This window comes from Phalacrocorax carbo, chromosome 1 (genome assembly GCF_963921805.1).
Source record: "Phalacrocorax carbo chromosome 1, bPhaCar2.1, whole genome shotgun sequence".
NCBI classification, from domain to species: domain Eukaryota; kingdom Metazoa; phylum Chordata; class Aves; order Suliformes; family Phalacrocoracidae; genus Phalacrocorax; species Phalacrocorax carbo.
Window position 1 is genome coordinate 185,673,382 of NC_087513.1, and position 24,490 is coordinate 185,697,871.

The 24,490-nt window shown below is 41.7% G+C and overlaps 1 protein-coding gene across 2 annotated transcripts; it reads right to left on the minus strand.

The window, feature by feature from the left end:
* Window positions 1-493: 493 nt before the first annotated feature.
* NUFIP1 (nuclear FMR1 interacting protein 1) lies at window positions 494-24,450 on the minus strand. 2 transcript variants are annotated; one of them, XM_064440838.1, is made up of 10 exons: window positions 24,133-24,450; window positions 23,677-23,765; window positions 22,529-22,633; window positions 21,816-21,878; window positions 21,415-21,491; window positions 14,521-14,613; window positions 10,351-10,613; window positions 6,675-6,803; window positions 4,670-4,902; window positions 494-2,730 (listed from the first exon to the last, which is right to left on the minus strand). In XM_064440838.1, the coding sequence occupies exons 1-10, from the start codon at window positions 24,341-24,343 to the stop codon at window positions 2,389-2,391; spliced, it is 1,605 nt and encodes a 534-aa protein (XP_064296908.1). In that variant the 5' UTR covers window positions 24,344-24,450; the 3' UTR covers window positions 494-2,388. The 2 variants fall into 2 exon arrangements, with proteins under 2 accessions (XP_064296908.1, XP_064296907.1); XM_064440837.1 differs by having other exon boundaries at window positions 24,022-24,450.
* Window positions 24,451-24,490: the final 40 nt, after the last annotated feature.

Here is a 24,490-nt window from a genome sequence, read left to right on the forward strand (position 1 = left end):
CAGGCATTTGACTGTACCAGAAGGGTCATTACAGCAGCTTTCCTATCCGAAGGCTGAGATCAAAGCACTAAGAAAGCACATTCTTGAACAGCAGGAAGGGGTACATGAAGTCTGAACACAGCCTGAAAGAACACAAAAAGAAACACAGGGGATAGGAAGGGACAGAGACCCTCCACTTGTTGACCAAGACTGGAATTGAGGGTTTAACATCACTGCAGTGTATGTCTCCGTGTGTCTGCTACACGAGTTGGCAGAAATGGTTCGCTACGAGAACAGCAGCAATTCGGCATGTAAGCCACGAGTCCTGGGTTAAAACTCCTGATATATGGCATGCTGGCCTTGTACAGATCTCCCCCAAAAGAAACCCACCTCTTTCTATCTACATGAAATAAACTTTTAAAATATTTTCTTCTGACAAAGCTTTTGGTTTTGTGTGAAAGTTTAATATTCTTAAGTCCATAATGACAACAGTATAAAGAATTCAGGTTTAAGGTTTGTTTTTTTTAGGGTTTGTTTTTTTTTTTAAACACAAGGTCAGCGTGTACAGTCAAAGAAAGCTCTGCCATCAACTCAATAGGGACAGAACCATGTTAAGGGTTGATTAAAGTGCAATTTAGTAGCAATCCTAAGACATTCATTTCTTTTCCAACAGCTGTTACCCATGCTTTCAACAGCACTGGTACCACTCCACTCCGAAATCAGGTTCTGCCTGAGTGCCAGACCTCCATGGCTTAGAGTCCTTTGATGGTAATTTCATCGCAGTAAAACCGTAAAAGCCATAAGCAAGTCAGTGAGATTAAGATGGTTTGTGGGACCATCATGAGAAGAATGAATCACCTGCCTTGGAAATATAAATGTTTATGATCACTGCTTCTATTCTGCACATATATATTCTTGAGACATGCAGCTTTTACAAGGGTGTTGATATTTATATAATTCCATAAATTTAGATGGTGCATTACAAACACAATATGCAGCCGTAGCTATAAACAGCAGAGCAGTGGGACAGAATTTTTAACTATTTCTTGTTTTCTATGCACCACAAATGAGATGTGCGGCACAAGCAACCAGAGGAAAGAAAACAGTTATTAGGCAACAAAAACACCCCATATGAGTCTAAGTATTTTAGATGATGGAATGGAAGGCTAGACTTCTACCAAAGAACAAAAAAAAAATCAAATCAGTCCCTGAGATTTAACTCCAACATTTAGCCATGACTAAAAGACAAAGAGCAGAGAAATATTCTGAAGTGGAGGTTTTGATCATAGGTTATTTTCATGGCCTGCTTTCAGTGTCAATGTAACAAACACCTGCCCTTGACAAGAATGATTCTGACAAACAAATGCACAATGTAATCAGAAGACTAAACTTGTGTCTAAACCTTGGCTGTTGCTTTTTTAGTGCTCACAACACTATCGACGTGCACACAAATCCATGAAAAAATAAATCACTGGATGCTGTAGGAGCATCATAACAATGTACCAAGGAAGACATTGTTCCAGAAGGCCAACTAATAAATTCCCAATGCATATAAAAAAGGGACAAACCAGTAACTCTTGGTAAGCTTTCTAAACTTTGTTAATATTCTTAATACTAAGAGTTTGCTTCAAGAGTTAGATTTGTCAGACAATGACTGTAACAGCAGTTAAGGCCTAAGGCTTCATACTGGGTACCTGAGGTCAACCAGCAACCTAGCGCTGATGCAAGCAGGTAGCAGTTATTGCATCTTCATTTATTTTTTAAAAAGGCTTCTTGCATCAGTCTGCACCCTCATTTCCATTTCTCTGCTCAATAAACAAGTTAGTTCAGAGAGGAGGAGACTCCTAAGTACAAGCAGTATTTTTAGAGCCAGGTCAGTTTTATCTTCCATTTCATTTCTTAATTTTATACTGGATAGATTAGATTTATATTGGATATATTGTATCAGATAACAGCTGGAAAAAAAAATGCACTAAAATTACCATTTCAAAAGTACATTGAAATACTTCTGGACACTCAAATACTCCCAGACACGACAGACCATGATTTCACATGAGGAAGATCCATCCTACCACAACACTACTTGGCTCTGGTGATGGACTGACACTGGTTTGTTAACGAGGTAAAACATTCAGAGCTCTGAAGCTCCAAAGTCGAGTTCTGCACCTACTCTAGGGAAGCTCATACTCCGTGCCACTGCTGTCCTTCTGCCATGGGTTAACGCAATTACTCAATGCAGATGCTGTTTTCACAAGGAAATGGCCACCTCGGGCAGAACATATCAGAAAAGTGGTTTTATCAGCTTTCGGTATATACTTTAATGAGTATTTTGTTATACCTATGTCTTTCAAAAGCATTGGTCAGGTAGAAAAAGTGAGCCTTTGCTCTGTTGTCCACAACAGACATCATCTACAGTGCTTCTTCACGCTGAATTGACTGGGTTTCCCACGTGTCCTCATCTGCCAAGCGAACCACCTGTGAAGTCTGATCCACGGGTGCCTTCTCACCCTGGGCAATTAATAATGCATCTTCTCCTCCTGCTAACTGAAGGTCAGAGCTACAAGAACAATTAGATCCATTGGGTTTGTCCGTCAAAGCCTCTGCTGTTGTTGCAGTTGTAGAGGACTGTCCAGTCTCTGTTTCAGCTTGTGGTTCTTTTTCAAACTGAAGTCCAAACACGTTATTTCGGATGAGGTATCGAACACACTGCAAAATCACATTCCTTTCATGTCGGATGTCCTGGGCCAGTAGCTGGAAAGAAAAGAAGAGAAGATGATGCACATTCCCCTCTATCGCTCTGTAGCTGATACAAGCCTAGCAAGATGTATGGCTCTACTCAGTAATATTTCTATTTAGATTAGTTACTAAGAGGTGTTAGAAGCAGCCAACACCTAAAACGGGCCTTCAGAAACCTCCCGTCTGAACTAAGAGATGCACGTTAGAGCAGAGAAGGGACAGCAGAGCAATGTTCTGTTTGCCAGACCAGGAGAAACTGCTGAATTCCCAAATGGCCAAATAAAGGCATGGATGGGATGCACCATCACCCTGTCAAAGACTATCTTTGTGTTATATTTTTTAATGCAGGCATGGGTATCAGTGGAGTGGTGCTACACAGGCTTTTTATTTTGTCAGTACACAGAATGGTTAAACACATAATACTTCTTGCACGGCTACAATAAACATGCTTTAGTAGTGCCCGAGCTCCCTGCCAAATGAATGCCAACAGACATCTGCAGCTATTCTCCTACCTCCCCTTTTATTTTTTTTAAAGCATCATTTCACTGATCAACATCCTTTTTTTCACTATTCCACTTCCTTACTTTTTAGAGAAGTTCTCGGCAGTGACTCACTAGAATTTGAACTTTGCTTCCTCAAGGTTTTTATACACTGACCATTTCTGACAGTGGAAGCCTACCCGCAAATCCCAGGCACTCCTCCGTGATTCACAGCCACAGTACGCATCCTTTAACAACAGTTTTGAGCAACATTAAAAGGCAAAAAACCCACCAAAATGCAATTTTAAAAACGGACTATACTGGCAAGCTACAATTCAGGCTTCCAATGTTCTGACAGCTTCTCTCACCATGTGGGACTTCATATGACTTTTTTCCAGAGTCCTCGCCACTTTGATCACCAACAACTTTGAAGAGCAAGAGATAAAGACAACTGCATGCTTAGGGAAGTACATAAAGGGCAAACACTTCCTTTTCAGTCACTAGGAGTTTTAATTCTTGGCAGCAATGGTAGTATGTGCTAAAAGGACTATCAAGGGATTTCTCCCACATCTGCAGCTTCGGATGTGGCTTATCAGGTATCTCTTGCCTAAACATCCTGTGCTGTTTTAGAGTCCTTATGTCAGTGGCACCCTGCTTTCTCCTGCGCTCTGCCCAGAGCAAGTTTTCCTTTGATGGGAGAGCTTTATGCCAGCTATTTACAGAATCACAAGGGTAGTCTACCTATCTGGTGCTGCTTTTGAGTACTAAATGCAATAAAAGCTTCAAAGTTTTGTTTATACTAAAGAAATCCACCAAACTTCTAAATAGGATGCTTTGCACTGTTACTGAGAACAGAACCATAACACCTTGGACTCACCCCTGCAAACCTCTTTTTACCCTTCTGAGGCACCAACCTGCTCTTCAAGGTACCAGTGCTGTCACTCCTCAGACTGGCCTACCCATACCTACAGAGAACAGCACGTGCGCGTTGCAGCTCAACAGCACTCTACAGTTTAAGCCACCAACACCCTTATCAACAAGATCTCTTTGACTGCATCTGAAAAAAACTGCGTGCTCCTCAATCAGGGGAAGGCAGTTGAATAGCAAAGCTGGGAGCAAAGGGAGGAAGATCAAAATAAGGCTGATGGGATCACACACAAAGCCAGCTGGATACTGCCACAGGGAGGGGAGAGGGAGGAATAAAGGTTTTATCGTTTGTGCTGCTCATTTTAGGCACGTGATTAAGTTGTCATCTCTTGCTCACCAAAGCCAGTCACTACCTGAATGCACACCGGGATATTTCTATTTGTTTATTTAAGCATCTACACTTTCTCCAAGTGAAATGCTCACTTTGCTATTTTAAGGCAGGACCTTTGCTAACAGACTGCTCTAACTTCCCACAGGGAAGAGAAGAACCGTTCACAAATAGTGCTACTCTTGTACAGGAGGCATTATTTTGGCACTAAGACTGTTACCATTTCCAGCAGAGTTGGACGGCGCTTCGGAAGAAGAGGTAATATTTTCTTGCCCCAGTTATCAGGCCCTCTGGGGGGATGTGCGTTTGAATTCGAGCTTCTTAATGTCGTGCCTGCATATTCTGGACGTTTTTGATTCGGGTTTTGACTCTGAGGAACACAAGCAGTTTGAGGCGTATTTCGGAGTGCAGCCTGGTTTTTCTCAGCTTTTGTTGCAGCCTTGACAGGGATTTCTTAAAGAAAAAGAACACACTTTCATCTCAAACTTAAAAGCCTCTTTAACATGCTTATATCTCCATGCACTGGCAGTTCATTAGTACTACTCTTGCTCACATAACCTGATGCGAAAGTGTTCAAAGCTTACTTGGAGGAAGGGAGGGCCTTGTTTCATTTGGGTTTGGGGTTTCTTTTAAAATACAAAAGAATAACCTCTAAACATTCACAGAAAGAAAACCAAGGTATTAAAATTCTGCAATCAAAAAGAAAAATAAAAGTAGTAAGAGTTGAATGAGATTTTCTAACCTCTGCCTTGTTATCACTTAGAAAGTACATTCACAATATAGCTTGCTGCAGCTTCAGCTGCCGAGAAAATCATGATACAGTTAGGGCAGAGGATGCCTAAGCTCAATTAATTCCCTGCCTGCTAGATGCTCTCTGTAACTCTGAGTAGGCCATCTAAGGCAAGTAAGGCATAGTAACCATCTGCAAAAACAAGGAGCAGCAGCAGTTCTCTACTGTATGCTGACACATACACTCAGAGGAGCACCAAATCCAAGTACTACAGAGTTCAAGTCTTACTGCAACACCCAGAAGCCTTCTATGGAAAAAGCCCTTAAGGACATGGAAATTAGTTCACAGGGTGAGCATAACAGTTTTTTTCTGGCACTATCCAAACATGATTTGAAGCAAGGCTGAAAACAGGCTGCTTTTTTTCCCCCAAACTAGGCAGGGAAAAAGGCTTGGGAAATTTGATGACACACACTTTAACCAAAGACGTTTTATACCCCCTCTTCAACCCAGGACATGCTGCTGAGAAAAGGCAAGCAAAGACGGGGAAAAAAACCCACTCAATCTTTTAGGAAACTCTGAGGCTTTCTAAAGTACGCTGGGGGGCTGGGGGGCAGGGGAGAAGGCTCTAGATGCGGCAGAGGCCAAGGCAATCCCTGTGCACTGGCTGTCCGCACAAATACTACATTCTGTTTGGGCGCTTCTCCAAGACTGGGAGCTATCACCATTCTGGGAACAAGTAATGGCTCACCCAGTAACCCTGGTTAGCGACCAACACTGGGAGGAGGGAGGAACGGGAAAACAAGAGGAGCAGAGTAACGGCACATCCTTTTACTCCTCCCAGCCTGTCCTTAAGCGTGGGTTATACCAGTACTAGCACACGCTGTCACTGAAAGCAAACTGGAAAGGACCTGTACACAGACCGCAAGAACACCCCTGTGCGTAACCTCTTACAAGCTTCTCTCTTTACTTGTACAAGCCTAAAAATCAAGAGGTACACGACAGCTCTGAATTACAGCACTGGCAGACCAGCCAGAAATCAAAAGGCATTTCCACAGCCAAGAGTTTTGGAGGTGTGGCACTGAACTGGCCACATCTTACGTTGACATCTTTGCTAAATATAAGCCACAGCTTATATGTTGTATTTTCTTCTGCAACACCTTTTAATTCTCTTCAAAGTTTTTTCTCAAGAAATTTTAAGTACTATGTAGGTTCTGTCTGTAATAACTGAAAATCTGCATCTTTCAGTAGTTGGGGATGGAGGTATGAAGAGCTACCACTGGGCTACTGCACCCATAAATGCTGCATTTATAAATAAATGGCATTTGGACAATTGAATGGGAGATGGCAAAGGACAAAATACAGAAGAGGTAAAGCCCCCCACCCTTCCCAAAGAAGGGTCATTTGTGATCAGATCTTATCATTGCTTGCAGGCCATGCCAGCGCAGTGACACAGGGGAGAAGGGTAAAGAAGGGCAGAGGACACACTCCTACACACCTTCGGGCTCGCTGTCGGAGGCGCTGCCGTAGTTGGCAGACAAGGAACTCAGGGCAGAGGTGACCTGCTTGGGAACAACAGTCAATCCCAGCTTCCCGTCTTTGGCTGCTGCTTCATCCTTGTCAGATTCTGCAGGGAGAGAAAAGTCAAGAGGGATTTTTCCCAGTACTCCTATGTGCCAACAGCCAGCCTTGCTGCTAAATCCCATCTCACCGCTATGCAAGAACAATGTTGAGCACCATTGCTCAGCGCTGTGGATTGATAAAACAACCTCATATTTGCCTACCTTCTACAGACATTCAGTGGCAAAGTCATCTCACCACTGGTTTAGTCCTGCCAGCAAACCTACAGAAGCGAACAAAAATTTCCTGAACAAGAGCTTGGGCTTTCTAGTTCTTTCTTCACATACCAAAGGTTGTTTTATAAAATGTAGGTAAAGAGAAAGAGAGGATTTAATAATATGTCCTGAAGTCTTACTGGATGTAGTCCTGTGGAGGCAGGGGAGAAGCATTCAAAAGCCAGTCAGGAGAAAGAACGAAAAAAAAAAAAAAAGGAGAATTAGGCTCATTCAAAGTGAGAATGTAAGAGCAAATAAATTTTTGGGTAGTAAAGGAGCCCTCTCCCATCCCCGTCTGTCTAAGCCCCATAGAAAAACTGCCTCATACTTCTTAAGATCTTAAGATTTGGCTGAAATAAACACTTTTGAGATCTTTATTTTGAAAAATCACAAATGTTTCTCCATTCTCTTCTAATATTTCATTAAAATTGGCAGTTTGATTCACCGGAGCTCATGCTGTTCAGTAAAACAACTTTTAGATAAAATACACAGGTATTTATCTAAACTACCTGCCTCATTTTACTTTCAGTTCTTTTTGAGAAAGGTTGATTGTCAGTGGTTTAGTAATCATGCCAATTTGCAATTACATTGGAAGCTCATGCTAAACATGGTGCATTTTTCTAATGGAGAATACACAGCATTTGCATATACTTCAGCAACTATAAAAATAGCATTTACTCAAAGTTATTTTGATTCTTTGCTGCTTTTTTATATCTCCTCCAGAATGTTGACTGCATACTGGGGTTGAGTGCCTTTTCTTTGTATTTTCTTTGAATTTTGAAGAATTACTTTTAATTTGCTTTTTAGCAAGTTAGGAGAACACATTTACTGGAATACAATTTCTCTTTGAGAGTAATACGTTTGGAGGGAGTATTATGCATTACGGAATACAACTGACTGTTTCTGGTCAGTAAATCCCTCAAAGTTTTACACCTGACAGGCTCATCATCTTACCTTGTTTCTACTTATAAATCAAGAGGATAATTCTGTTTTCTCATCTCCCATTCAATTTCTTCGCTTTGAAGGAACTAGCCACTAAACAGAACTTAAGTGAATGCATTATGCAAGAAATACATTCCCTCTAGGGAAAGGGCTGCTGCTGTTAGCAAGGTTTAAATACTCCAACAAAATGTACTTGTACAGCAAAATCATGGACTTCAGTTGTATAATTTCAAAATTCTACTTAGCTATATTGTGTTTGTTATTATTTGCTGTGACTATATTTCTCAATAGCATAAAAAACCCTGCTTACTACACATTATTAAAGCCAGTTGCAAAAACCACATTCCTTTTCTACCTATTATAACAGAAGTTACTAGCTGTACTTTGGTATAATTAGACTTTTTATCACTAAGTAAAACACAGATGCTGCGGGGAAATACAGTTACATTTAACCATACTTAAGTTTCCCAACACGCAGAGATTAGTGGAATAAACAAATTGCATAGGGATGCTGAGTTCTCCTTCCACTAATTGAAGATTACGTTTTCAAGAGGAAAAACTCAGCATCAGACGTCTTTCCAGGGGATGCATTCTAGCCTTATTGCTATAAATAGCTAGAGTATAAGTCAGCTTACATGCCATATCCTAAGAGTACCTCATCACTGCTGAATATATTATAAATAGTTATAGCTGGAGAGTTCATATTGCTGCTGGCATGTGGAAACAAGACATACTCACGAAAAAAAAACTAAGCAGCAATACTTCAGAAAACACACACATATGGAGAGTACCAAGAGTAAGTTAGATAATATAGCAAAAACCAGAATTAAAACAAAAACACTGACATTTTAAGTAATTCACTTAACTCATACAAGGAAATCCATTTGTTTTCACATTCTAAATACTCTTATTTCAAAACCACAAAGTGATATTTGACAATCAAATTATTTTTGAAAGACTATTGAAGTACTTTATAAAGCAAAAAGATTTGCTTTAATAAAGATTTTATTATTTTACATGCATGTCCTTTAGGCTATTGTACAGAACATGTTATATTGCACACAAACCTTTTGGCAGCACTTCCAAAACCCTGACTAGCAAGCAAAAGTTTCAGCATCTAAACTTAAAACAACTCAGATCCTATTTCTTTTCCTCTCCTTCCTAAAGTTACTACAGCATCACCTCCCTGTGGCTCAAACCACTTTTCCCTTTGCTGCCTTTCTCAGCAAAGTGTTTTGGACAAAGAAGCATTCCTAATCAGGAGATTACAGGTAAAATAAGATTATTATGGTAAAGTACTCCTTAATACAAAGATAGAATTCAGGTGCTCCATTAAGAGCCCAGAAACCCTCTTCAGTTTGTTAGCTAAATATTGATTTAAGGCAAGTAATGTATTTTAAAACAAACAAAGCTACGACAAATAAGCATCCAGCATAGAAACTTTTCAAATCCAAGACACTCCTATATCCTGTCTCCCAACACCTTCTCCTCTTCAGATTAAGCAGTTTTTGATCATACAGAATAAACTTTAATGCTTCCTAATTCTCACAGAAAAATGAGAAAGACATAAAAGTAGTCTGCTAGATTTTCCCTGTGTGTTTATATGATCAACTTGGCTTGCAAGCAAACTTATGTAGAAGTGCTTAACGCTGGTAGTATCTTAAACATTCTTGTGTCAGCCTTTCTAAACCAAAATTTTTTTTTCCCCTCCAATGACTTTGTATTTCAGCTTCTTTCCAAACTGTATCTCAGCCAAGTCTACTAGTTTTAGCTCCTCCTACCAGCACACGTGGACATGAATTCAGTCAGACACACACACATATCAAAAAGACTTCTAGAATACCGAGATAGTTTCCTCCATAACAGGCCAAGCCCACTTGGGCAGAAGACCCCCCAAATGCAAGATCTACTCCATTTCCTTTAGATAAACCAGTAACCCATGATTCACAATAATCACACTGGAAATTCTGTTAGAAGACCATGTCCTGAGTCACCATATCTCTCCACAGAAATTTCTGTTTAAAAGGAAGTTCTAAGTGCAAGTTTTAGGCCCAGGGATGCTGACTACCTTCAAGCTTATGACCCTTTTGGCCCTATTGTTGCCACCAGTACAGCAATCCTGGGCTTTTTTTTTTGGTTGGTAACAATGAGAAGTATGACAACAGGCTCCCCAGAATGCTTCTCCAACGATATTGGAAAGCCCTGCATCAATGTATCAACCTTCTACTAAGAGAGAGTTACCCCATTTTAAATATGCCCAGTTAACCCTCTTTCAATCAAGGACAGAGTTTTTCTAAATCCCCAGCTCTCCCCAGAAGTTGCTAGTTACACAGAAGTTCGGCAATCTTTTCAGCAGTACCACTTAAAATAAAAGTTCTCCAAATTCCTTCATCTTACCAGCGTCACTGTTTGCCAGCAGACCAAGAGGGTCCATGTCCTTCACATATGGCTGAGACACCAAAGCACGCTGTTTTTCATGTCCCTTTCCACACATGCTGTCTTCTGGTCCATTGCCTTCATTTTGAGTTCCATGTGCATTATAATCGCCGTTATTTTTCCTAAATTTCTTCCAGAATGGGCGCCTTTGTCTTTTCCTCTGTTTTCCGTGCTGCCCAAACCTCTCTTCATTTTCTGGAGGTTTCCACATCCCCTTCATTTTGCTGGAGAACAGAAACACAAATCTCACACAAATGAGAAGCTATGAGAATAAAATTAATTGATGTAACCAAACAGCTCAGGCCCACATTTAAGGTTCAGCAACAGAGCATGAGGCCAGGACTTACTCCAGCTCAGCTAACATGTGGTGACAGACCAGACAGGTAGTCACAGCTCATCTCATTGGCAGGGCAATGTGACAAAGCTGGAACCTAAATAAAGAGTTTGAAGTTCATGTGTTTTATCTTTTGACAAAGCAAAGGGTACAAGGGCTAAGCAAGTTTCTTGATCACACACAGCGTGAGAACAGAGTGTCTTCACTTCACATTAAGGGCAGGGAATATTTGTTGGCTTTTTAATCAGTGAAGTTGTTCATAAACAGGAGGAACATGGAATTAAAAGGGAATCACCTGCTATAAGCATACTTCCATTGCTGAAGACTTTGTTTCCAGTTACAGCTCAGGGAAGGATCTTGCTGCACTAAATCCATCCAGCCATCTGACACCATCAGTTGCAATAATAACTGCCTACTCCTGCCTTCAACTAGCATGACATTCATCTTTTCCATTGGGATGGAAAAGGAAGAAAAGAAACTTCTATCAGGACAATGGATTTCAAAAAAAAAAACCTGAAACAAGTCCTAAATTATGGAAAGAGCAAGCATGCTGGTTCCACTAATCTTCCAGGATATCCTATAAGCAGAAAGCATGTTTATAGGAAGGCACCTGGGGAGCCTAACAAACTCTCATTAAAGACTACAGATAGAAGAATAGGTGTGACCCAGACAGAAAAGCAAATATAGAAGTGACAACATAAGCTTCCTGAAAAATACCTTATTTTCAAGCAACAGAACTGTAATTCAGCAAAACAAGACTGAAACTACTCATCAGCACATTACAACTGCGAAAGACATGCAAGGTCTGCCTTCTTGAATGAGCCTCATGTTTCGTTTTGCACCGTACTCTCTCCCTCAGCCTCACCTACAGCATGGCAGAGGTCCTATTATCCCTAGTCAACCATATAATACCATACTCGGCAAGAGCTTCTTCCTGAAACTTCTTCCTGGGTTTAGAGTCATGCACCTGCAAGCAGAGTCTCATAGGTGTATTTCTAACTTGGTACCTTGTCACTGATACGCAGCCAGAAGAACATGTGAGAAAAGAAAAAAAAGAAAAAAGCATAAGAGCAGGGCAAATGGTCACCCTTCTCCTTGCCTACATCCCAGCAGCACCACTTAGAGACCCTCTCTGACTAGGGACGCTCCCAAGACACTGATGGTTTTGCATCTCGTGCTGTGGGATGCTATGTGAATGTTTGGCATCCCTGAGATCTTGCAGCAAGGCGTTAACATTTTGTGAAAAAGGACTTCTTTTGGCTCGTCTTCATGCTGATGTCTAAAAGGTTCATTTGGTACCCCCATCCTTCGAGTTACAAGAACCAGTGTATAACCACATTCTATTTACCTCCTCCCACCTGTGCAATTTTTCTAGACCTCCATCATACAGCCCTTCCAAGCCACCCACTTCTTTGCTTGTACAGAAACATTCCCATTACCAACGTTCCTCTCTTCCATACCTTTCCAGCCTAATTAAGTCCTTCTTGAGAGGAGAACAGGGGCTGCCATAGCATTCAAAATGGCTTTATATCACAACAACACATATTTCTTTTCATTCTCCAGTCATTTCATGACAGTGTCTAACACTGATCGCTCAGCCCTGATAGTATCATCTACCATAGCACTCCTGTGGCACAAGAGGCAAACCACCACCTTCCTGTGCATCAGCCTCTCATCCACTAGAGGCAGCTAATATTAGCTCCCGTAATTCAACTCCATCTATACAGAGAACTGCATTTCTGAATTTGTACAACCAGTCTGTAAATTCAGGATGTTGTTGTATAATCCAGAAGACATTGAGCAAATATAGGTTCAATTAGAGGTGTTGTCCTTGACGACTGGTCAAAAACAACATTCTGATTTCCTTCAGGCCTCCAACACCCAGAAAGAAACCCCAAGGTCACAAACACATCCCAACAAACATCAGCCTGGCACCTGCCTTCTGCCTTCCCCTCGTGAAAGATGTACTCCACTTCCCGTTCAGAGGGGATAAAGAGCCATGTGCTATTAATCAGCTGTTGCAAGACACCACACAGACTGCCAAAGCGGTCCTTCTGTATCTCTAATCTCACATGCGGAGACGCTGAGAATTAGCAGTTGTAAACCACTTCAGAGAACCACAAATGGAAAGCACCATAGAAGTGTTAAGTATCTAATCCCTTCTAAATCTCACTTAGCTATTTGCTTTAATAGTACAGCTTGCAGAGAACAAGCTGTATTCTATTTTTGCCTCATGGATCAGTAAATTTGCCAGATAGGCACCGATTCTAGAATCTTTACTGTTGATATACAAAGCAGAAATGACAGCCTTTTGTACAGTTCATCAAGTCTATAGTGCTAGCAGTTCAGAGAAGGGAGGGGAAAAAAAAGAATGGATTTCTAAAAATCAGCGAGAGTTAAAGGTCACTAAGTGATATCAAACAGCAAGCAACCTCTAGTTTTGAGGGAAGTTTTCCAGATATAAAGTGACTAACACATACAATAGGTAAGTACGGAATTGCTGATGGACCTTTAAGACTACATAATGCACCCAACTCGCAGCCACAACACTTAGCAAATAAACCTGTAGACACCAGTTTGTTACCGTGACAAGCAAAAGCCATCTTTGCTCATAAGAGCCTCCAAATGTAATTCCATGTTTGTGGCTTTAATCTCAATGCCTAGGTTTGGTTCTTCAGATAACTAAAGCACTTCTGCAACTTTGTATCTTTCAAAAGCACTTTCTACTGCAGTCTTTTATGAACCCGTCCTTCTAAAGTCACAAAAGGCAATGGGCTGGAGGGGATGGGAAAGTGTTGGGTCTTCTGAAGCACATGCTGCACCAGGGTAATTTGCACCATCACCATTTAACAAATCGCAATAGCCTGGCACGTACCCTATTCTGCACTAGTTCAACCACTTTATCATGGTGCAAGTTTTATTTTGTTTGGTGTCATTCCCTATTAAAAAAAAAATACACAAGCTCCAGCTTCACTTCCACGCAGCAGCAAGTGGGATTTAGCAAGAGCCCCTTAGAAGCAGGTTTGCTCCTGCCTTGCAGCTCATTTTTGTTGTTTAAACAAGTGATATTCTGGGGGCGTGGATCATTATAACATTTTTAATAACTCTTCCTAAAGGCCCTAAAGTAAAGCTAATGAAGTAGCTGGTCCCACATAACACTGACACTGTGTGGGGGAGAAGAGATCATACTGGAAAGTAATTCACAATACAAGGGAGAGGACGGCTAAAAATCCAACAGAATTATATATCAGACCCAGAACAAAGGTAGCAGATGGATAAAGGTGAAGAAGGGTAGAAGTAGCACTACCTAAGCTACGAAAATAAAGTTAAATCTTCCTCCCCTCTTCACTTGATTATTGATTTATCCTCTGAGAGAGTAAGAAGCCAAATCTGCTCATAAAATCCCTTGGCCATTTTCAGGCATTATAGGATTAGACCACGTGGATTCATTATGTCGCTTCACTTCTGTCCCCATTATTTCTTTTTCAGAGACCAAGGTTACGCTGATCTAATGAATGGCCACTAGAATGCCGTTTTCTCAAACAAGCCGGAGTGCAGAATTCAGCATGAACATCAGATTTCTAATACAATTATTGTTTAATTTAACTGAAGTGGACTATGAAGCACTGTAAACAAAGGAACATTACATCTGCAGTTTGTCAAATGACCTGTCCTCTGTTAAAGGGCAGCTAGTTTGTGTGTACAGTAGAGGCAGTAAGTGCTGGGAGACCACAGTAAGAGAGCGCACTTCTGAACTCATTAGCAGGAGAGTAACAAGCTTGTTTCAAAATGCTTACCCAAACTGTTGGGTAGTCAGCACTTCTCCCCTTTCTTCTTTCTGTATCTGCATCGTCTTCTTCCGTTCAATGTTTGCCAATGTAGGAAAATTTCTAGAAGAAAAAAAAATTCACTGGCTCTTAAATGATTAACTGTACTTTGTCAATTCACCCTTTACCAAACTAGCTTCCTCTATAAATGTAATAGATTTTTAAAACATTTAATGGAAGTTCAACAGACTGTTTGCTTCTTAAAAAGGCAAGAAACCTGAGTGCATTTATGCTTACATACTCAGATAAATAAATAAATACACCAAATTGGCATGATTAGGTTTACCAAACCATCAAACAAGCTACAAACAGTTCAGTCATGCTTATGGACCCTCTGCCTGTCCCTACACATAACAGCATGATTTAGTCCCACAATTTTATTTTTATGGTGCTTCAGTTAGAATATTTGAAGGATCTTAAAAGGTATCGCACGCCTTTAGCGAACCAACTGCTAAGTTCTTGTAACACACAAAAGAAAAGGTTATGAGAACAGCTTCTGGGTGCACAATATTATTTTAATGTGACAGTTAAGGAAAAATACACAAATTTCCTCTCAACCAATATTCAGTACTGTGATTGCACACCGACCTCTACTTCACCAAAATTACTGCCTCTTTTTTCTTCCAGCTTCCAAGAAAAATTGCTAAGTCGTGCAGATCAAAACAAATCTACTGTTATAACCATCTCCCAAACCATCCCTCTCTTCCTTTCTCCTCCTCCCTCCCCATCCCTCCCTGCGGATGAACACCACGCTGGTTCTAACATGTAAGGCTTGCTGCAAATTACCGTCAAAGCCTGAAAATGGCTATGCCGGTTGCTCTGTAAATATTAGTTAGCTAAATCCCAGTGCTTTGAGATAAAGGTGGTAAATGGGACACATGCACGCACCCCCACTGGCTTCTGGACAGAAACACAAAGTATAAATATTTTATATGTCTATTAAAATGGAGTAACAAGAAACTTAGAACAGCCACTCACTATATATAGATATCAAAAAGGACACATATCTTTCTTTAAACATTTAATCTTATCACATGCATCTTCCCCATTTTACAACTCAAATGTTAAGCCCCACACTGATGCAAGACAGCTTCAACCACATACCAAGGGAAAAAGATGAGAAGCATTTCCTATGAGGCACACCTAAACACGTTACAGAACTTGCCTCCTTTAAAAGGATTTGAACACAAGCTGTCAATGTCTATTTTTATTGGATTTCTCCCAGAAATCCACCATACAGCTCAAGCAAGCGTAGGGATGTGATGCTTTATCTCCTCCCCTCCCTGTTAGCTACATTTGTTCATCCATGTTATAATACTCCCAGAACACAGTAAACATGCAATGAATTATTTAATCTCAAGAGCTTCACAGTGACAAAGTCCCCTGTGCTTGGCATATCTCCACAGTTTTAGGATAAGGTGCTTTCTTGCACATGAGTAAAGCTCACAGGAAGGGAGAGAGCTATAAAATAAATAGTTATGCTCAAAAGAGCCCCAAGCTCGTCTTCACAATGTTTTTTTTCTTCTTTTAGAAGACATAAGGGAAGACCCTTAATTCTGGAGCAAAGAAGTCTTCAAAGTGCTCCTGTAGTTATGCTGATTAAGGACATATTCAGACACGCTCTCACAACATGGTTTGAGACATGACTGCCTCCCACTTTCATTCCTATGAGTTACCACTCCCTCCACCAAGCCACCGTAATGGACTCCACAAATGCTTTCAGTTCAATTCAGTGCCAAGACAGACAGATTTCTCCCAAACCACCCTTCCAGTTGACACAGGCAGTAACTAACAGCTAAAGAGAGCTCACGTCATAAGTCTGAGTATGCCTGCAAAAGCACATCTGAAGGCACCTATAGCAGCTGTGTTTATTTTCTCCAGCTCTCCTCAAATGTTAAACAGCATTTTACTTACTGCCTTTACCTTGTGCAGAAAACATACCTATTTTGACAGCACACACACAGAGTTGCTCATTGCAAACGAAATGAAACAATGAGCACCTGCTAGTTTATTCTTCCACCTGGGGACCTGGTGGACAGTAAGCTCTAGACATTCAAGTCTACAGGTCACCAGCCTCAGTACGAGGTAGATGGGCTTCACTCCTCCCCAGGTGCTCTGCTGTGTGACGACAACACTGGGCTAAGCCCACCAGTGGGCCCTGGTGGAACCGGACAAAATCAACACCAGTTCTCCCTGCAAGGAGCAAGAGGACCAAAGAGGTGTGGACCAAAGTTACCCACCCACCCCAGCGTAACAGCCCCAGTGCAACTCCACAACTCATCAGGTACCACAGCCCCAGCACAAAGAGGTCTGTTCACCTCCTGATATCAGCTGCCACCCATGGAGGCAGCAAAATTCAAGTGGAGGCAGATGCCTACAACAGAAACATTATAGTCTTGAGGTAGAACTTCATGGCAGACTTTGCAAACTTCACTGTCTGAAGACAGCCACAAAGTACTAAAAAGAGGTAAAAATAGAGGATTTTTTTTAAATACAAAGAATTCTTATTCAGGAAGGTTAAATTTAGGAAGACTGCTCCTGAACAGAGGTGAGAAGATGCAGAAGGAAGAGCCTATACTGAATCTTTCCACATAAACGGCCATATGTTAAAATCTGATGGGATGACTCCAGTTTGAATCCATCTCAGAAGGCATGCCCCTCCTCCCCCAATAAAACAAGGTTCTTAAAATGTTACCTACCAACACCACTGAAGCACAAGTAGCCCAGCACCTAGGTCCTATAAACAACTTGTCAGAGCTTGACCACAGACAGGTTCATCACTCATCACAAAGGCTTTACAGACCTAAGAAATTTCTTGTAAAAGCAGGAGTTAAATCAGGACTTGATGGTCTGGCACGGTAGGTTTCACGAGGGAGGCAGCAGTGCCCAAGAAGGCAGCCTCATTTTATAGCAGCTGCAGTTTCCAACCGAAGACACTTCTATAATCCAAACTGGAAGCTTTTCAGCATAAATTGTCAGGACAGCACCAAAAAACAGGTTTTCAGACTAAGATGAGTATATTACATGTAGACCAACAAAATGACATGCAGGTAAAGGATACCCTGGAGCTTCCAGGGACAGGGAACGGCGACACTGAGCATAATCGCTAACGTGTGTGCCTTAGCGAGTAGATTCTACACCCCACCCCCCCCAATAAATGAGTGCATTAGCTGAAGTCACATGTTTTATAGGCCAGTGTACTCCATCTTGCTCACATAAAAATCAGAGTAAACTAGCTCTTAGCAAGGAGTGGAAAAACAGAGCTTTGCCAATGTCTACCAGAAAACAGACCTGTTTCCGTAACAGTTTACACAATGAATTTTGGAGTCCAGAGCCATACTAGTTTATCATCTTTATAGGAACAGCACTGTGATCAAATTGCCTCAATAATTTCTTGAGCTGGTCTTGATTGCATAAACACAACCAACAGCAAAGGGGACACAGATAGCCCAAAGGGAACAAAGATGGCCCATCAGAGAGCTGATGAAAATCTTGGTTTAAGACTCCCAGGCATTTTATCAAGCATTGCATCTCTAGTGTGATTTTACCATATGTTAGCTGAGGCAGTTTTACTGCATTCAGAGTAAACTTTATTGTACCTGTGTTTCTTGATCTATTGTATCTACATACTTTATCTACCAACATATTCTTTCTACTTTGCTTCATCTTCTCTACTCTTACCAGGTGCTAAGAAATCATTTTCTTTATAACATACTTAACTACTGTGAATGCAACATCAGGTTGGATTACAAGCTACTCTTGGATTCAACAAGAGACCCACAAATTAATTAAAAGCAATGTGGTTGACAGTACTGGCCTTCATTCACTAAGCACATGCCCAGTGTATGAAATGTATTGCAAGGAAATACAGCAGTCCATCCCTAACTGAACCAAAAAACCCCAACAGGTTAAAGAGGGAGAGGAAGGGGAGAATTTACAAGCAATGCACAAGATCAAGAAAATCCTCCAATGTGACATTAGGACTTAAGCAAAAGTAAATTTAACGATTCACTTTAACACCAAAGCAGCCTCGCCCCGTTTTTTCTAACAAACTTTGCTCAGGAAGGCTTGGTTAGAAACAGATGGGCTAGCAGGACCCGGATCTCACTTGGAAAGAAGGGAAGACAGCAGTACCTCGTTCTGACACATTAAGGAAATGCACTGTCAATAATTCCCTTTAAACTTGTGTTTAAGAAAAAAAATATGCTGAAACCAGCATATTTCTCAACACTTAGAAGGGACAGGACAAATCAAAACAAGAAAAGTAATTTTAATTGCCAAAGTTGAAGTCAGACTTCACAACCATCTGTCTGCAAAACACAGGGAAACCCTGGGATCCTGCTGAACTTCATGTCTATCATTGTCCACTTAACTTCAGATTGCCTGGCTCAGCAGATTCAGCAGGCAGAAATGTTAGGGATGCAGCAGGAAAACACACACATTAAATCACTGCAACCTAATGAGGGACAAACTACTAATGACCTATAAAGATTCATTCTTAGCTCTGACTGGAGCTTCTAGAAAGAAAACGGCTTTTTCCTGACACCACAAACCACATCTGCCTAATAGCTCAGACTCCCTCTGGTATCCTTTTTTCCTGTACACTGCAATGTTTATTATGAGTCAACAACTGACCTTCAGTACTAAACTGATGCTTTGCTGGAGACCCAATTTATGCTTCACAAAAATTTCAGCTGGGTTTCTCTTTTTTCTTTTAATTAAATTAAATTTTTTAAAATTTTTTATTTAAAAAAATACGAAAAAAAATAGAAGGATGTTAGTACAGCTTCCTTGCTGTACAAAGAGCAACAAAAGCCACTCAGGTAGTCATCCTACACCCATCCATTATAGCGAAACAAGGTGCCCACACAAGGACTGAAGTACCAAACTCAGCTACAGCAGTACTCCATCTAGTGGCCTTGGCTTAAACGGTCCTAATCGTATTGCCTTTTTTGGTTGGTGGTCATCACTACAAGACTTTGTTCACTGCAGCAGAGTAAAATAAATGGAGATAAAGGCTTTCAGCAGTGTTGTAGCCAGGCAAATTATATTCATCTGTAAAAAAACAACAGTACATGCCACGACATTCTCTAGAAACTCAACAAAAACAATCTCAGGCAGAATATCATCCTTATAACTAACTGTAGACAAATGTTGCTTTGACTCATAGCACCCACCCCCCAAGCCAACAGTACCTAAACATGACTGTACATTCAATTCCTGCTTCCCTAATGTTCTAGCATGCAGCAGAGTATGTACTGACATACATACCTTAAACATCATTTCAACACTTAAACCTTGGCATCAGCCACACACAGGAACTCTCCCAAACAACTCCCAAAATAGAAAAGCGTATGCAAAGTCTCAAATGAATAGCAAAGACTGCACAAAAGTATGGATATCCTTCCTTGGAGCTACTGTCAGAAAATCAAGTGTGGGCCACAAGACAGACAAATCTAAGGACACTTTGGTGTTTGCTAACTCTGTTCAAACACTTTGTATTGAAATTAATAAAGACTTGGTAAGTTTCACTACTGGGGGGGGGTGGGGTGGAAGAGACAGCAATATGTAGAGTGAAAGCAAGTAAAAAACCAAATCCTCAAGTATCTTTTGAATAAAATGAAACCTTGCAACCAAAACTTGTACTTGCACAGGTCACAAGCAATTTTTGTCTGGTTAATTACAGCATTTTAAACCACGGGACAAAAGAAGTTTTTGGTTAAAAAGCAAACAAAAATAATCCAAACAAAAAAAAAAGCTGTTTAAAACACACACACACACACACCCCCCAGGACCTACAGATTGTCCTCATTTGTAAAAAATGACAGCAGGTGCAATGGCTGACTGCTATGATGTGCTGATATACTGAAAGACTTCCCTTTGTGGTTCTGAAATTTGCAGAAGCTGAAACCACGTCCAAAGGAATGTTGAACTTGCAGGAAGGATTTGCTCCCTGGGGAGAACTTTTGCTTCCCAATACAGCAGAAAGTGATGGGAGGCAATAAAAGAAAAATCTCCTAGCATACCCTCTGCTCATTTTCCCTTTTTCACAAAGCCACTGTGTAAAAACTTATTAAGGGAAATCAGGTTCAAAACAAGAACGCATTAACATCGCTTTCTGACATAAATGCAAGCTGGATTCATCAGCCAGACTGCATCAGACAACTGGGGTTATTTTCATTTAAAAAAAACACGGGTGACTAGTACACTGCCCAAGCTAGTCACCAGCGATCTTGAAATTAAATTTGTATCTCTCCCCACTCTGCATATAGGACTCCTGCTCACAGAAAGAAAACCCAGGTACTGATCACTCGCAAGACTGTTCCAAGTCTGGAACAGAAGCGAGGAAAGCCTACAGCATCTTCCACCTGCTGGAAAAGGGTAGATATTAATCTGTTCAACTTAGTGGGGAAAGAAACCCCAAACATCAGTGGGAGAAGATCTACAAAAGTCCAGTGTGAATTTTTAAGCAGTTTAACCCTTGTAAATAGAAAGAAGTCATACCACCTCACATCACAGAATGAGAAATACTGCTTACATGTGAATTTTACCTTGTACTCTAGGTACAAGGTGAGTTAGACTACTTGAGACAGCATCATTCATGGATTCTGTTCTCTTTCAGTAGAAAAGTGCCAAGCAATGCAGAAGGTTCTTAAAAATTAGAAGACCCCTGTAGGTTTACGAGGAGGACAACTTAAGCTGCGGAAATTTGCACAGTTGCATGTATTAAAGTTATAGTCAGTACAAGAGTTCCAGATTTCTTAGCTATTAAAAAACACGCTGCTACTGCCTTTCAGCTGTCACCTAATGATCACCTGGGAAAAATACAGTAAAACAAATTCATAGGTCACAAGTCTTACTCACTTTTTTCTTTCTTCTCTCCATCTAGCGATCTCTTCTGGACTATCTAATTTTATTCTTTTAGCACCAGGTCCATGTGCCTAAGGAAAAAGTATTTCACAGGTGTTTAAAAGGGGTAGGAAAAAACCCACAAGAAAAAAAGAAAGCATCATTCTGCCAACTATCATAGTTGTCACACTGTTTTCACCTCCTGAAGTGGTGAGACTGCACACAGCGATTACAAAATGAATCCATTAAAAAATCCCACAGCATTCCACATATTTTCATCCACGACGTTATCTTACAACAAGTTCTACTCAGAGGTGATACATTTTCCTTCCAGAAAGCAAGCCTCTGAAGAATGAGAGGAGGGACTACAGTAAAGATTGCATAGGCTCATATTTTGGGCCCAGGGGGATACCTACATTCTTCCAGTGTATCTGAACTATCTTCTCATGTGCGCTGAAACTGCAGCCTTCTTCCGTGCACTGCAAGATAAGGGGATGAACTTAAGACACACCAAGTTACCCAAACAAGTTAAACAAGCATTCGAGTACACTTCAAACAAACTCAGTGCAAGATGCCAGTACAAATAGTTACACAGAGCTTTTAAGCTACTCAGTTTCAAAACAAATGCGACTCTAAAAACAGTAATAAGAGATACGTACTTCCAAATGTCATCCGACTTTAGAATAACCAGTGAAGGCAACATATCTGACAATTGGAGATAACATGAAGTTAACCTAGGAGAAAGGTTTGCAAGACTCTCCAATTTCAAATTTCGGTGCTTCTTTGCAATAAAGGAGTGGATTTTTAAAATATATTTTTCCACATAAAGCCTTTTCACACAAAAAAATTTACATGTTATACTGATGTCAATTAATCAATCACTACCACTGGGGTGACTTCACAATACTCCACAAAACAGACATTAAAATTACTTCAACAATATAACCAAAAATACAAGTGAGAGCTCCCCTACACACAGCATTCAAAAAAAAAAATCCCCTACCAACACTTTCTGTCGCTCTGGAATCCCTTTACTAAGTCTTCCATTCAAAGAGTGACTACAGCTAATTACTTATCAAACACAACGCTAAAAATCAAAATGTAAATAAAACAAGCCAAACTCATCAACCTGTTTATGTTGTGAAACATGTTCATCATACTTCTCCTGGTTTTTATAGCCACGGTCACAGGTATCACAATAATGAGAGAAAACTGGCTCTTTTTTCTTTTTGGTCTGCAAAAAGAAAAGAAGACATTATCTCAAGATTGCAGCTACAAGATTACAAGGTATTCCTATTTTAAATTAGATGTGAAACACTTTCATGAGTATTTCTGTTAATAAAGCCATCAGTTAAAACACGTTGCAAAGATAAGCTAACATAACATGAAAGTGAAGTTCAAATCACTCATCTTCCAAAGCACCCTGCACGCAGCTTTTTCCCCTACCACCTTTCCATCAATTACCACTTCTGTGAACATACCAGGTTGGCATAGGGTTACCGAGGGCTGCGAGAAAAGCTAGGCTACAGCCCTAAGTCTCCTCCCCATCAAGTCAGACCATGCCTGTTCTCACATGACGTGCAAGAGCTCAGAGAGCAGCAGAGATCGTTCTCCCAATTGATTAAAATGTATCTTTCTTTCAACAGGTTCAAGATTTGCAGACTGATTGTCATATGTTTGCTCTTTCCTAAGGGCAGGCACATTAGACAAGAGTACAGGGCCTCTGTAGTACCACGGGGCAAGTTCCACATGACCATCACTGACATAGAATCATAGAATGGTTTGGGTTGGAAAAGACCTTCAAAGATCACCTAGTCCAACCCCCTGCCACAGGCAAGGACACCTTTTGCTAGACCAGGCTGTTCAAAGCCCCATCCAACCCAGCCTTGAACACTTTCAATGACGGGGCATCCACAACTTCTCTGGGCAACCTGGGCCAGTGTCTCATCACCTTCATCATAAAAAATATCTTCCTTATGTCCAGTCTAAACCTACCCTCTTTCGACAGTTTAAAACCATTGTCCCATGTCCTACCACAACAGGCCCTACTAAAAAGTCTGTCCCCATCTTCTTTGTAAGTACTTAAATCCTTTAAGTACTGAAAGGCTGCAATAAGGTCTCCCCAGAGCCTTCTCTTCTCCAGGATGAACCACCCCAGCTCCCTCAGCCTTTCTTCAGAGGAGAGGTGTTCCACCGCTCTGATCATTTTCATGGCCCTCCTCTAGATCCACTCCAACAGGTACAAAACTTTCTTGTGCTGGGGACCCCAACCCATACCTTTGGCTTATTATTTTCTTCTGGAAAACGTTTATTAAACCCAGGGGCTTGCTCGCCTTGCCGTTTCTGAGAAAAATTGCCATTTCCACCTTAAAAAAAAAAGAGCCAATTATACATACAGCCGGTAAAATACATCCCCCTGCTACCTTGGCAGGGCGTGCTGTGGCAGGGAAGGGCCCGAGGGAGAGACAAGCCAGGGTTGCTTGTCTGCACGCCCAGCACAGGCAGCGGGGCACATGCTTGCAGGAAGGGGGAAGTCCTCCACCCCCCTCAAGGGTTAGGGACAACCCGAGGGTCCCCGAGGAGCGCATGGGCCTGAGAGACGACCTCCCCGGCACCCCTCACCGGCGTGCGGGCCCTGCGGTTGCTCTCCGTAGGTCTGCGGGTACCAGGCGGCGGGTGGCACATAGCCGTCGGGGGCCGGGTAGCTCTCGGCGGGCGGCGGGTAGCCCTCAACGGGTAGCGGGTAGCCGTCGGGCTGCAGGTAGCCCTCGGCGGGCGGCGGGTAGCCATCGGGCGGCGGGTGTCCGTCAGGAGAAGAGTAGGAGCCGGGCGGCGGGCAGGGCCCGGGGGCAGCCCAGAAGCCGGTCCCCCAGGGGGGCGGCGGGCAGAAAAACGGCGGCGGGAGCCCCGGCGGGGGCGGCGGGTACCAGGCGAAGGGATTCATGTCAGCCCGGAGCGGGGCGGCGCCCGGCCCCGGCTCCACTCGGCACCGCGAACCGCTCCCGCCGCCACCACGTGGGGCCGCACCGGCGGCCACCACAAAACACGTCACTTCCTGGGCTCAGCCGCTCGCCCTGGGGTTAAACCCTCC